Source organism: Schistocerca americana, chromosome 2 (assembly GCF_021461395.2).
Source record: "Schistocerca americana isolate TAMUIC-IGC-003095 chromosome 2, iqSchAmer2.1, whole genome shotgun sequence".
Lineage (NCBI taxonomy): Eukaryota > Metazoa > Arthropoda > Insecta > Orthoptera > Acrididae > Schistocerca > Schistocerca americana.
The window spans coordinates 71,323,107-71,337,154 of record NC_060120.1 but is presented as its reverse complement, the minus strand read 5'-3'; the positions used below and the strand labels follow the sequence as shown (position 1 = coordinate 71,337,154).

General features: G+C 39.1%; 1 protein-coding gene across 1 annotated transcript in view; it reads right to left on the bottom strand.

Annotated features, from left to right (window-relative positions):
• Positions 1-299: 299 nt before the first annotated feature.
• LOC124595184 (TATA box-binding protein-like 1) overlaps positions 300-14,048 on the bottom strand; it is a 43,580-nt gene continuing 29,831 nt past the window's right edge. The window contains exons 3-5 of the mRNA XM_047133802.1: positions 10,422-10,672; positions 10,125-10,219; positions 300-1,604 (exon numbers count right to left, since the gene is read on the bottom strand). Coding sequence (XP_046989758.1) covers positions 1,369-1,604; positions 10,125-10,219; positions 10,422-10,672 — 582 coding nt within the window. The 3' untranslated portion in view covers positions 300-1,368. The remainder of the gene's footprint in view (positions 1,605-10,124; positions 10,220-10,421; positions 10,673-14,048) is intronic.

The following is a 14,048-nucleotide window of genomic DNA, read 5'->3' as shown; positions in this document are numbered from 1 at the left end:
TACTACTACTACTACTACTACTACTACTACTAGTAGTAGTAGTAGTAGTAGTAGTAGTACTTGTTACATATTCTAGTGAGAGTGAATCCCACCTCATTCAATTGTGTTACATCACATTCCTACCTGCTGTATCACATTGTAACAAGTAGCAGCTTCAGGACCCCTAATGCATCTCTGACCAACAGAGAAAGTTGAATAAACCACAGCACATTTCACCCATACATAGTAACCTGTGGAACTTCTGTTACATATACAAGCTTGCACCAAGGAAAATTGGGATTTAATAACTCCAACTGAAATTACAGCATATATTGATATATTATTAAGTAACTGGTGAACAAATACAAAAATTCACTAAATGACTAATAGTGAAGACATTCACAAATGCGGTGGAACAAAAACCACTTCGGTTATGGTTTAGCAGTAGCAGCTGTATCACAAACTCTTCAATATCATCCTGTTTCTTACTGTCTGAAGTAAAATATGTAACAAAAAAACTCTTGTTAAATAACAATTAAAATGAAAACACTTAACACCACGAACACACACAATAGTTTATATTTGGAATACATCACTGGCACTGGTTAACACAGAAACAGGCAGTCACATTTATTGCAGTTACCAATGCATTGAATGAAATCGCTTCTTCCTTATCGTACACGTCAATCTGAAGTCTAAAACAAAATTTCAGTCACAAATTACTTTATAAAATGAATCTTAATAATAGATTGTATTTTCTTTGTACAAGGGTTGATTACATGTTTTGCACACTATTGCCTCATTCAAAACTGTACAGAAGCAATTTATTTCAACATGAGTAATACATCTTTTGTTCACAAACAACACTATAAACACTTTCTGCAAAATGTAAATAATTTTTGTTCCCACTTATTTTTTAACTGCAGTCATCTTTTGTGACTCAGAATGCCATAAACTACTCTTAACTTACAAATGATAAACACTTGCATGAGTAAAGTTTACAAATGTGCATTCTGCAAAAAACTTATGCAAGTTTATTTATAAAGGTGATTTCTTTAACATGCAATGTAAATAAATAACATTATGATGTGATGAGACTGCAAAAAAAATGCGGTCATAAATAATGAGTATTATAGCAAGCACATTCAAGGCATTCTAACACTGTGCAAGTAAATTAAAAGTAACAATATACATGAAAATGTTACTTCTCATTTCATTTTTGAAAATGCTCTGGACACTTACTGCTCATAATTCAAATCACATGCACTTTATACAATCATGTATTTCCTACAAACACACTTCAGTCTGCAGCACAAGTCTTTCCATGATATGAGTTTACACAATCAGTTTTCCACACTTTTCTCAATAACACTCCACAAATTTGGAAGTTCAATCCCAGCTTTTTTCACTGTCATAATTTTCATCATCATCCTCCGTGTCCATCAAGGGGTCCTCAAAACCATCTGGTTCTTCAATCTCTATGTGCGTGTAACTGCGTTTCCGTTTCTGTCCTCTGCGCTTCCACTCCATTGCAAGTAAATCTTCTTTTGTACGCTCCTTACGAAATTCATAGACTAGAGGAAAAATACGCTCTATGGCTGCCTGAACATCAGCAACACTTGGTGCTACAAAAAACAAAGACAGAAGATCTTACTGGATTTGTACTATTCTTTACTAACAATGTACAGAAAATTGTACACACACACACACACACACACACACACACACACACACACACGAAGTATTTACATTCTCGAACAACTTTTCTACTACATTTATATTACTCTTGTTCATGGAATTTGAAATATATTTTTAAAATTATACACACATTTTATGCCTTCATTTAAGCAACAATACGGAAGTGAGATACTTCTCAGGTAACTGTAACTGAATCACTCGTCACTGAAGAAAGCCACAAAGTCAAATTGACAAATTCGTTTTGCATTCTGAGAAGAAAGATGCATGTTTTGGTGTTGAAAGGAACCATGTCCTGGCAGCACCTGTGCCGTTACCACAACTGTCAGGTTAGTAACTGTATGTTGGAAGGCAGCAGTAGCTGACAGACATGCAGCAACAGGAAAGTAACCACTGTTGTGTCATTTACAAGTTCCTAACCAGGAGCGAATTTTATTGTATCATCTGCGTGTTTTAACAGTTTAGTTTCTTGAGTTTCTGCATTTAAATTTAATATCCAATAGCTACAATTGAAGCGTTTCCATTTGCATCGGAAAGTAAATTGATTTTGTGACATAGTACAAGTTCCTAATCAGGGGCAAATTATTTAGTTTCACCTGAGTGCTAGTTAGGTTTTCGAATATCTGCGTATTACTAGACACAGTTCGTGTGTTTCCGTCAGGATCTAGAGTAGTGTTGTGCAGCATGTGCTCATAGCCCGTTTATCTGCATAGGTTAGTTTTCCATGGTCTTTAGTATGGACAGGGACTGCGATTGTTGTGTGCGGATGCTAACAGAGTTGGTGACACTTCGTTCTCAGCTTCAGGCCATGATGGCTTCGGTTACACAGCTTGAGGCTGCAGTGGATTAGCACCACTGTTGTGGGCCGGCTGTGGTGATCCAACGGACGTCCAGCACGTCAGAGTCCTCCGATCTGTCCTCACTGGTGGCCAACCCAGTTACTGCTCACACTGAGGCTGACCCTTCACCTGTGGTCGAGTGCGAGGTCGCCCTGGTGCGAAGCAGGCGGCAAAAGACTTCTCAGGCGGCCGCATGTAAGGCCTCCCCGGTTTGTCTGACAAACAGGTTCCAGATGCTGTCTCTGGCTGACACTGCCATTGAGCCAGATGCTGTTGCCTGTCCTGTGTCAGAGGAAACCACTCAGCCTACAAGATCTGGGCAATTGTAGATGGTGGGATTATTGATAGTTGGGAGCTCCAATGTTAGGCGCGTTATGGGGCCCCTTAGGGAATTAGCTGACAAGAAGGGTAAGAAAGCCAATGTGCACGCCATGTGGGTAACAGGTGGAGTCGTTCCAGACGTGGAAAGGGTCCTCACGGATGCCATGAAGAGTACAGGGTGCAGCCAACTGCAGCTGGTTGCTCACGTCGGTACCAATAATGTGTGTAACTTTTGATCAGAAGAGATTCTCTCTGGATTCGAGCGGCTAACAGAGGTGGTAAAGGCTGCCAGTCCTGCTTTCAAGATGAAAGCAGAGCTGACCATTTGCAGCATAGTCGACAGGACCGATTGTGGACCTCTGGTACAGAGCCGAGTGGTCTGAATCAGAGGCTCAGACGGTTCTGCGACCATGTAGGCTGCAGATTCCTCGACTTGTGCCAAAGAGTGGTCGGGTTTCAGGTTCCGCTGAATAGGTCAGGTGTCCACTATATGCAGAAGGCGGCTACACGGGTAGCAGGGGCTGTGTGGCGTGGACTGGGAGGTTTTTTAGGATAGAGGGTCTCGGGAAAACACAAGAAGGGCTTCAGTCACAAAGGGTGCAGGCTGAACACAGGAAGAACATAGATACAGGAAGCATTGGTATAACATTTGTAAACTGTTGTAGTGGTGATGGGAAAGTACCAGAGCTCCAAGCGCTAATAGAAAGCACCGATGCGCAAATCGTTATAGGCACTGAAAGCTGGCTAAAGCCGGATATAAGCTCAACCGAAATTTTTGCGAAGAACCTAAAGGTGTTCCGAAAGGATAGGCTAAACGTGGTTGGCAGTGGCATGTTTGTTGCTGTCAGAAGTAGTTTATCTTGTCATGAAATTTAAGTAGATACTTCCTGTCAGTTGGTATGGGCAGAGGTCACTCTTGGCACCTGGAATAAAATAATAATTGGAATCTTTTACCGACTTCCCAGTTCAGATGATACAGTTATCCAAATAAGAGCGGCACATTTCGTCACAGGGTTATTTGGTAACTGTGATAGCGTTACGGAGATGTTTAACAAACTCAAGTGGCAGACTCTGCAAGAGAGGCGCTCTGCATCGCGGTGTAGCTTGCTCGCCAGGTTTCGAGAGGGTGCGTTTCTGGATGAGGTATCGAATATATTGCTTCCCCCTACTTATACCTCCCGAGGAGATCACAAATGTAAAATTAGAGAGATTAGAGCGCACACGGAGGCTTTCAGACAGTCGTTCTTCCCGCGAACGATACGCGACGAACAGGAAAGGCAGGTAATGACAGTGGCACGTAAAGTGCCCTCCGCCACACACCGTTGGGTGGCTTGCGGAGTATAAATGTACATGTAGATGTTGCTGAAAGGTTCAAAGAAAACTTGAGCTATTTCAAACACGTACTCGACTCATACAATAATAGTTGGTGGTGACTAATTTAACCTTGATATGTTGGTGAAAATACGTGTGTAACTCTGGAGGTACGCATAAAGTATCATCCGAAATTGTGCTAAAGACAGTCTCCAAAAATTATTTCGAGCAGTTAGCTCATGAGCCTATGCGAATAGTAAATGGTTGTGGAAACACATTTGACTTCTTAGCAACAAATAATCCTGAGTTAATAACGAGCACCAAAACCGATTCAGGGATTAGTGAACACAGAGTTGACGCAGCAAGATTGAATATTGTAATCCCCAAATCCTCAAAAAATAAGTGAAAAATATACCTATTCAAAAAAGCAGATAAAAATTCACTTGATGCCTTCCTTACAGGATCTCCACTCATTCCAAATTAATCAAATAAGTGTAGACCAGATGTGGCTTAAATTCAAAGAAATAGTATCGGCAGCAGTTGAGTTTTATACCGAATAAATTAACAAATGACAGAGCTCATCCTCCTTGGCACACAAAATGGATTAGAACACTGTTGCAAGAACTACAAAACAAACATGCCAAATGTTTGTTTTGCACAGGTCACACCAATATTCAAGAAAAGTAGTAGGAGTAATCCACTAAATTACAGGCCCATATTGTTAACGTTGATATGCAGCAGTATTTTGGAACATATATTGTGTTCAAAAATTACGAATTACCTCAAAGAAAATGGTCTATTGACACACAGTCAACATGGGTTTAGAAAATAACGTTCCTGTGAAACACAACTAGCTCTTTATTCACATGAAGTGTTGAGTGCTATTGGCAAAGGACATCAGATCGATTCCATATTTCTGGATTTTCGGAAGGCTTTTGACATTGTACCACACACGCGGCTTGTAGTGCTTATGGAATATCATCTCAGATACGTGACTCTTTGTGATTTCCTGTCAGAAGGGTCACAGTTCGTAGTAATTGACGGAAAGTCTTGGAGTACAACAGAAGTCATTTCCGACGTTCCCCAAGGTAGTGTTCTAGGCCCTTTGTTGTTCCTCATCTATATAAACGATTCTGGAGACAATCTGAGCAGCTGTCTTCGGTTGTTTGCAGATGACACTGTCATTTATCAACTGACTAAGTCATCAGAAGATCAAAACAAACTGCAAAACAATTTCGAAAAAATATCTGAATGGTGCGAAAAGTGGCAGTTGACCCTACACAACGAAAACTGTGAGGACATTCACAAGAGTGCTAAAAGGAACTCAAACTTCGGTTACACGATAAATCAGTCTAATCTAAAAGCTGTAAACTTAACTAAATACCTAGGTATTACAATTACGAACAACTTAAATTGGAAGGAACACACAGAAAATGTTGTGCGGCAGGCCAACCAAACACTGTGCTTTATTGGGAGGATACTTAGAAAATGTAACAGACTTACTAAGGAGACTGCCTACACTATTCTCGTCTGTCCTCTTTTAGAATACTGCTGTGGGGTGTGGGATCCTTACCAGATAGGAGTGACGGAGTACATAGAAAAAGTTCAAAGAAAGGCAGCACGTTTTGTATTATCGGGAAATATGGGAGAGAATGTATCATTACAGGATTTGCGCTGGAAATCATTAAAAGAAAGGCTTTTTCATTGCAACGGAATCTTCTCACGAAATTCCAATCATCAACTTTCTCCTCCGAATGCAAAAATATTTTGTTGACACTGACCTACATAGGGAGGAACGATCACCATGATAAAATAAGGGAAATTAGAGCTCGTACAGAAAGATATAGGTGTTCATTCTTTCTGCGCACTATACGAGATTGGAATAATAGAGAATTGGGAAGGTGGTTCGATGAACTCTCTGCCAGGCACTTTAATGTAATTTGCAGAGCATCCATGTAGATGTAGAAGAAAATTAGTACTGCAGTTAGTGTATTTCAATACAGAACGTCTATCAGTGCCAACCAACCTATGCAGAGAGCACTGTTATATTTCAGATGTTAAGACTGGCACATTCTTTCTGTTTTTTAGATGGACACAGTGCTGTTGCTGACAATATATGCTATATGGTGGTTGTGCTGTGCATATTATCAAGCTATGCAGGACAGGTAGTTCCGCAGGGACGTATTGGACTGCCCTGCAGATATGGTGGAAATTATCATTTTTAGCTAAATATTATCTGTTCAACCATTCCACTTCCACCAAAAGGATTGGGACGATTACTGATTACCTAACGGGTGCCTAACAAAGATTTTACCTATGTAACTGTAACTCACTCACTCACTCTCTCTCTCTCTCTCTCTCTCTCTCTCTCTCTCTGCATGTGTGTGTGTGTGTGTGTGTGTGTGTGTGTTTTTCAGGTGCAATCACAGCTTCATTAAACTGCAAGAAGAATAGAGGTTGGAGATATTTAGTGCTTTCTATGACTGTGGAACCAAAAATGAATAGGATACCCACCTAACGAGACTGATTGAATGGCATCTCATTAAATGGTGAAGACCAAGGGCTGTTAATCAAGGAGGAGATTGATCAAAAGTGAAATGTGAATCTGATACTTATTTTGTAACTGGACATCAGAATCATCTGCATGTCTGTAGGCATGTGTTCACTAGTTAACATCAAGTAACACAGAAGTTTGTATTCAGGATTGCTAAGCTGCTGGCTGAAGGCGAAATCCCAGTGGGCAAGAGAGGATTCAATAAGATGCATGCTACTATGTCACGTGAAATCTGCGCTGAAATCCAGGACCACATTCTCAAGTTTCCTATCAAAATATCTCGTTATGGGGGTTAAGCAGTAAATTACTTGGATACAAGACCCAACCTTAAAAAAGGTACGATTTATTTTGAGAAAAACAGCCAAATCTTGAATTAAATATGCCTTTTATGTTAATTATTTCAATAAGAACTTTGGCTACAGATTTGGGAGGCCCCAAACATTTGTGCAGTCTCTGAAAAGAACTTCAAGTCAAAATAAAGTCTGCACTTATCACAAAATGTTAAATTAGCAGGAGCAATGAGGTAAGTATTCACAAGTGCGTAAGTCTCAAATTTTATTTCTCAATGAAACCACACTCAGAATCCTGCCAGTCCAACGATACAGTCTGCATTGCCTTTCATTACATGCAAGATTTACCTCTATCTTATATAACTGTTCAGGAAATATTCTACCAAAGGCAGCTAGGGGAAGATGTATTTACTATGCATGACCTGCAAGACAATAGGTATCATGACAGCCAGCCCACAAAAGGGGCCAATGAGATGTGCACATTCGTACTGGACTATCTCACCAACAAGATTAAACCATCCACAAAGAAACTTCACTTCACTTTACTCACATGTGTGTCCACACCAAAATAGGAATCTTTCATTTATTTGTTTCTGTATGGGTTTGGTCCACGATAAACGATTTTGGGGGGAAGGGGCATTTCTGTTAAGAGGCCATTCCTTCCGTGATAGGTATTCTGGTGTATTCAAGAAAATAAATTAGGTGTTGCGACAGAGTCTACACTCCGAAAGAATAACTGTACAATCATTGCTAATGTAAAAAGGTATGCTGCAATAAAGATGGTGGAAGGAACTGGGATCACTCATATGCATGCAAGGTGGCCTAAGCATTATAGGAAAACAAGTAAGTGATGAATCAACAGCAAAGGACGTTCCTAGAAGCTTGAAGGTGCTGTTTGCTCTTGTGTTGTTCTCCAACTTCCAGTATTCTCCAGATCATTCTGGCAAGAGTGGTTGCTCGTCCCTTCATTGGGAGTATAGTCCATCACACATTCCATTTGTCCCAGCATGGACCAAGAAATGGCCCTCTTATGAACCTGTAGAGGAAGGCCTATGAGGCAGGATGAATAGCAATCAGATCAACAAAACAGGAAGATCCCAAGATGGTTCATCATAATGTCACGACTTCCGAGGCGAGTACTAGAATGGACGTCAGTGAAAATGCATTACCTGCCTTTTTCAACAGTATGACTTGATTTAATAACTGTCTTTTTTTTTTTTCCTTCAGTATCTGTTGACTATAGCACAGCTCTTTTATCAACAGTGGGGTTGTATAAAAATACCACATAAGAAAATAAACAATGCCATGTGTTGTACGAAGAAAATAATATTCATTCCATTTATGTTACCTTTTATTTTCATGCCTGCATGTGCATAAACTCATTTAGAAATAAAGGAAATAAACCAAAAATGATAACATTATTGCTCACTTACAAATTTTGTTTGTTCCATGTTGAAAGGAATTATGTACAGTTACGTATTTTGTCAGTAACAGTGTTAGTAACATACAGAACAATGCTATTCTGGCTTTATTATAATGGTTGGTGTGCGTGTGGGCGCGCACTTTACACACACAAACAATTATGTCTCGTATAGCATTACAAGTGCGGAAAAACATTTTTTCTTTCTCAAAACTTTAAAAATTGGACTTCTTGCTTTTATACAATGAACAATTCCATTGTAAAAATTTAAATAGCGAAAAGGTCAGGGCAAGCATTTGCTACATTCTTGCTGAACGTTGCTGCAGTGTGCTTGACTGATGTTCAGAAAATACCTGAACTAGAAACCACTGTTCCAAATTCATGGTTGTTGGTCATACTGTAATGGACAGATTCCATGCATTCGGCAATCTCTACAGGGCATAAAAGACGGAAAAATGAAGTTGCCCTCTGACTGAGGAGTAAGGCCAGAAGTGCAAGAGGAAAGTGTGAAAAACCTTATGTTTTTCACGAAATAACCCACAACACAATTATCAATTCGAAGTATCATCTTAATCGCCACATGTCTAGACAGAAGATGTGACTGGGAAGTCATTCGGACGGCAGATGATATGCCTGTTCAACTTCACACCACAGCACTCGTTTGTTACAGGATTTAGAGAGGATTTTAACAAGTTTAGAGCTCTGGATTGTAACAAGAAAATAAGAAAAATCAACATCATCCCATTGTCAGACACCAAATCTTTGTACACCTCCATCCTCCCTCTAACAAAAGAGAAGTACAGTGATTTGATGTCCCTGTTCTAGTCAATTCTTTCCACACTAGGAAGTGACTATCTGACATTTTACAAAAACCTATGATATTCAGGAGATCCAGAAGGATGTGATACAACATCTGAAGATGCAGTGAACAACTTCTGACAATGACCAGTTTCCTTTGTGGTATGTTTGAAGGTGGAAAGTGAATGAATAACAGTGGATTCCAGAAGATTCGACATTGCAATGTATGATTAAAACAATTCTTTTATATTTCAACATTACTGTATATTGCTTTGCGAACAAATATGTTTATGACATAGCAGTTGGTTCACTTAGGAAATCACAAGCACGTAAGGTGCCACCTGGATCAGTGCAACAAGTAATTATCTCCGTTTTTAGTAAAAATAAACCAATTTTGAAAGTAAAATCACATAAAATCAAACTAAATAAGTGCATCAGATCAGAATTATTTCAAACATTTTGTGTACGATGAAGTTATAAAATTCCAAGACATTTCCAAATGCGTTTCTTTCAGCAACTATTTCAAGTTATCTAGTTGACAATATGGCCATGAACAGTCCACAATTTTATGCCTTGAATTCCGCGTGCAATTTTTACTGCCTTTGACACATCAAGAATGAAGTAAAAATTTAAAAAATAAATCCCACAGAAATGTACATTTTCAAGTTATGTAAAGTACACAAATTTATGTAAGCCAAGAAACAGATGAAATCATTTGAGGTGGATTCACACAAATTATTGCGAAGAATATTGCCATTTCCAGTTTTCAAAACAAAGAGCGCAATACATTATGCAGAAAGTGTGTTGCAAATAACATACAATCAACATGTGTCATTTTTTTAAGCAACAATTCCCCAAAACAGAAAAATCACAAACTATATGAGTACAAAGTACATTAGTAATGGAGAAGCACTCACCTGTTACTGTGATGCTACCAGTCGAAAATATTTTGAGTGTTGCTTTTGGCTCTTTAAGCTTATATGTAACACCTGGATGAAGCTCAGGTTCATAACTGTAACACAAATATGATAAATTTAAATAAAAAATGGGATACTAAGCGTATAATGTAAGTTTATCCAACAACTTAGGATGGTCACATTTGCAACTAGGATTTATGAAATCTTGTAGTTTTTTTGTGTCTTATGAGATACAAAAGTATTATGTAGATCTAGAAAATGTGTAATAAAGGCAATGACTTTATAACGATTACTTACTCAGCAGTCTCTTTGTAGCGTTCAGAAAATGCTGTTATTTTAATAGCAAATGGCATGGAACATGTGCCTAGCACATTTACTACCCTAAAATTGTTGAACCTAGTGTTGAAACCAAGTTTCTGTAAGCATCTTGCAAAACGTCTTGCTGCAATTTTTGCTTGTTCTTCACTTGTTGCCCCAGTGCAAGTTATTTTACCAGAAGACCACATGGATGCAGTTGTGTATGGCTTCCTAAGTTTCATGGTTATCATCTGGAAAAAGAAATCATAAATTTATATGTTGACAAAGCAACAATGTCATTATGTCAAGCTGTACCATGGAGGTCCCAGAAGTATTAAAACTAAGACAAAGTGCATAAAAGTATGAAGCAACAGTGAATTACTCTCAGCATATTCAACTCTCAAAGCCTATCACCTCTTTTGGTACAGTTTGGCGTATTGTTTTCCTTTCTTTCTTCACTGCCCTGCCTATTCAATATTTATCAGAATTCTACATCTTTTCTACCAACTGTAAAACACACTGCTGATATTGTGGTGTACATTTCTAATATTCCTTGGAGGTTAAAATTATTGATTCATCATTAACTTTCAATCTTTTTGCTTCATTTTCCTTTTCTTACAATATTTCAATAGAGGGCAATGCCAAATTATGGTTTCCCACCTCAATAAACCTCTCAATTTTATCCACAGTGCACAAAACTACAACAATCTATTGTTCATATTAGGGTGGATGTGAATGTCCTAATCCAGTTGCTAAACCGTAAAAGGAATGTTGAGGAAGTGTCCTTCCTATGTACTTCACAGATCTATTATCAGCCAAAATAGTCAGTAAAAAGGACTGTCACTCAGACATATTCACAGAATAGCAATATTTCATTAACAGTCCTCGAACGTGAAGCCTTTGAAAGACTGATTATTTCACAGAGCAGATACCACACAGTAGCAGAAAGTTGTGTGGTGGTGGAGGAAATAACTGTCAATCAAGCGATGCACATGGGTAATGTTGTTGTCAGAGGAAGTTGCTGTTCAATGTTCACTAGCAAGTTAAGAGCCTGGGAGGGGGGATGGCATAGGCTTTAGAGTAAATGTAATTCTGACGAGTATGTAATACACAACTTGCATTTTCTCACTGAAAGCTGGAAGAGGCTGCTCAACCAAATCAGACATCAAGTGTACAAAAATATGGTTATCTCGCAACATTTTGGTGTACTCAACATATAGGAAGAACACCAGAGCATGAAGTTCAGTTGGATTAAAGAGTACTGTTGGTTCAACTGTAAGGGCTGAGAGATAAAGGTTTTCAGGCAATTTTGCATATCTATTTGAAATGCACAAATACAGTCACTATGGCAGATGTGGCAAGTAGTGAAAGTCCTACATTAATAATTAGGAGTAAGAGAGACCACTCACTGAATCGCAGAAGCAACTAGGTGTCAACAGACACATGTAAATGAAAAAAATGAAGCTTTGCCAGCTTTTTGAAGACTTTTTTTGAAAAGGGCACGCACAGCTTTTCAAAAGCGCACGTACACACGTACCCGCATTGTGCGTAGGCGTACAGGTTGTGTGCGTGTGTATGAGTGCACGTGCGCACACTCTTTAAAGCATCAAAGAATATCTTCCAATAGCTAGCAATGATTAGTGGGTATTACTAAGGGGTGTGTCCATCCTTTGCCTTTATAACAGCTTGAACTCTGCCGGGAACAGTTTCAGCGAGAAGTCAGAATATCAGCAGAGGAACAGTAGCCCATTTTTTTCTCAAGAACTGAAACTAGAGAAGGTAGTGATGCTATACACTGGAGTCTGGAGTGAAGCTGACATTCTAACTCATCCCAGAGGTGTTCCATTAGGTTCAGATCGGAACTGGGCAGACCAGTCCACGCAGGAATGTTATGGTCCAAAATCTACTGCCTCACAGATGCTGCTTTATGTTGGGTGCACTGTCACACAGATACAAATCATCATTGTCTCCAAACTTCCTGTACTATACACAGTACACAATGCTGTAAAATGGGTTCATATCCTTCTGCATTTAGCATTTTTAATAAGGTAATCACAGCCTAACCATAAAAAATATCCCATACCATGACACCACCTCATCCGTACTTCACTGCTGATACCACATGATGGCAGGTGACTTTGTCCAAGTATTCAACAAACTGTGTGGCTTATGAGGGGCTGCTCAACCATTGTACACCATTCTTCTTGACTCCCTTTGTGGAGTCATAACTTGGATACCCACGAGTGATTCATTCCACTGATTCACGCCTTTTGCTACAACCGACTGCCACACTTGACAAGTCCTCCCCTGTCAGCACATGAAGTCTGCAGTTTCTTTTCCACCTTTACTTCACAATCACGCCTCTAGTTAACTTGGACAGCTTTAGAAGGGTTGAAATTTCCCTGGTGGAAACAGCTCAATTGACATCCAATGACCAGTCCTCAGTCAAAGTCATTGAGCTCTCCTGACTGACCCATTCTGCTGTTCTTGCTTCTCGACTGACAACACAGTATTCCCCACCTTTTATACTGACAGGCTCATCTCTGTTGATATATAGTGGTCACGATATACAGTTGTCAATTCTGCATTACTTAGGATTGTCCAGGTACTTTTGATCCAATAGTGTGTATTTCAATGTACCACATACTTAAAGCAGATCTCTTATCTTCTGGAGGTCAGTCTTTTTAGTGAACAGTCATCTCCATCTAGTCCAAAGTTAAAAAACTTTTCTACTAGTTATCCAGTGTCCAACCAAAGGAAATCATTTTCCTTTCTCATTAACAGTATTTCCTGTTCACCAGTAACATTCATCTTTACTGGACAATGAACATTTATGTTCTAGGGCTACAAGAATCAAGCGACATTCTTAAGTAAACCTTTTCAGGCATCACTCAGTGTTCTTGAAGAGTTCAATGACTGCCACTGTCTTGTCTACTTATTATATTTATAAATATTTTCATTAACTGGACTGGTGGTTAAGCTGACAACAAAATTTCCCTGAGCCCTTCATTTAGCAGATAAATTTTGTCTCTTTCCTCAATCTGTTACACCATCTACACACAATAACGGCAATTTGTCTGTGGCTGCTCATTTCAGAAGAAACAATACCTCCCTATTAACTTTGCACATGTAGCAAAATATCTATCTAAATATTGGTTTGCTGCACAAATACAGGGCTACCAGAATCCCTTCAGTTACCCCAATAGCCAACTATACAATGTATTTGTCAGCCATCTCCAAAAAGGATAAACCAACTAAAGAAACAAAAGAATTACTTTGTTATGCAACAACTCTGGGCTGGAGTTCATTAGGCCATTTTTTCTTCTAGTGTTAAGATTTTCTGAAGTTCAATTTTGAAATGAAGCACACACTGCACTAGCCTATCACCAACCTGATGTCCAATCTGTTGCATGGTTCACATCCTCCCCTAATAACAGTACCTGTGGCAACCCCCATTAAAAGTAAAACATGAAAGTGAGACAATTATAAGATCACACGCCAACATACCCACTGAGGAACAGATATTTAGTTTTCTATGTTAGTACGACAACTACTAAACTTACAGTGAAAGATGGGTGTGAAGTATATTAATAACACTATCATACACTGCTTTACTTCCAGTACAGC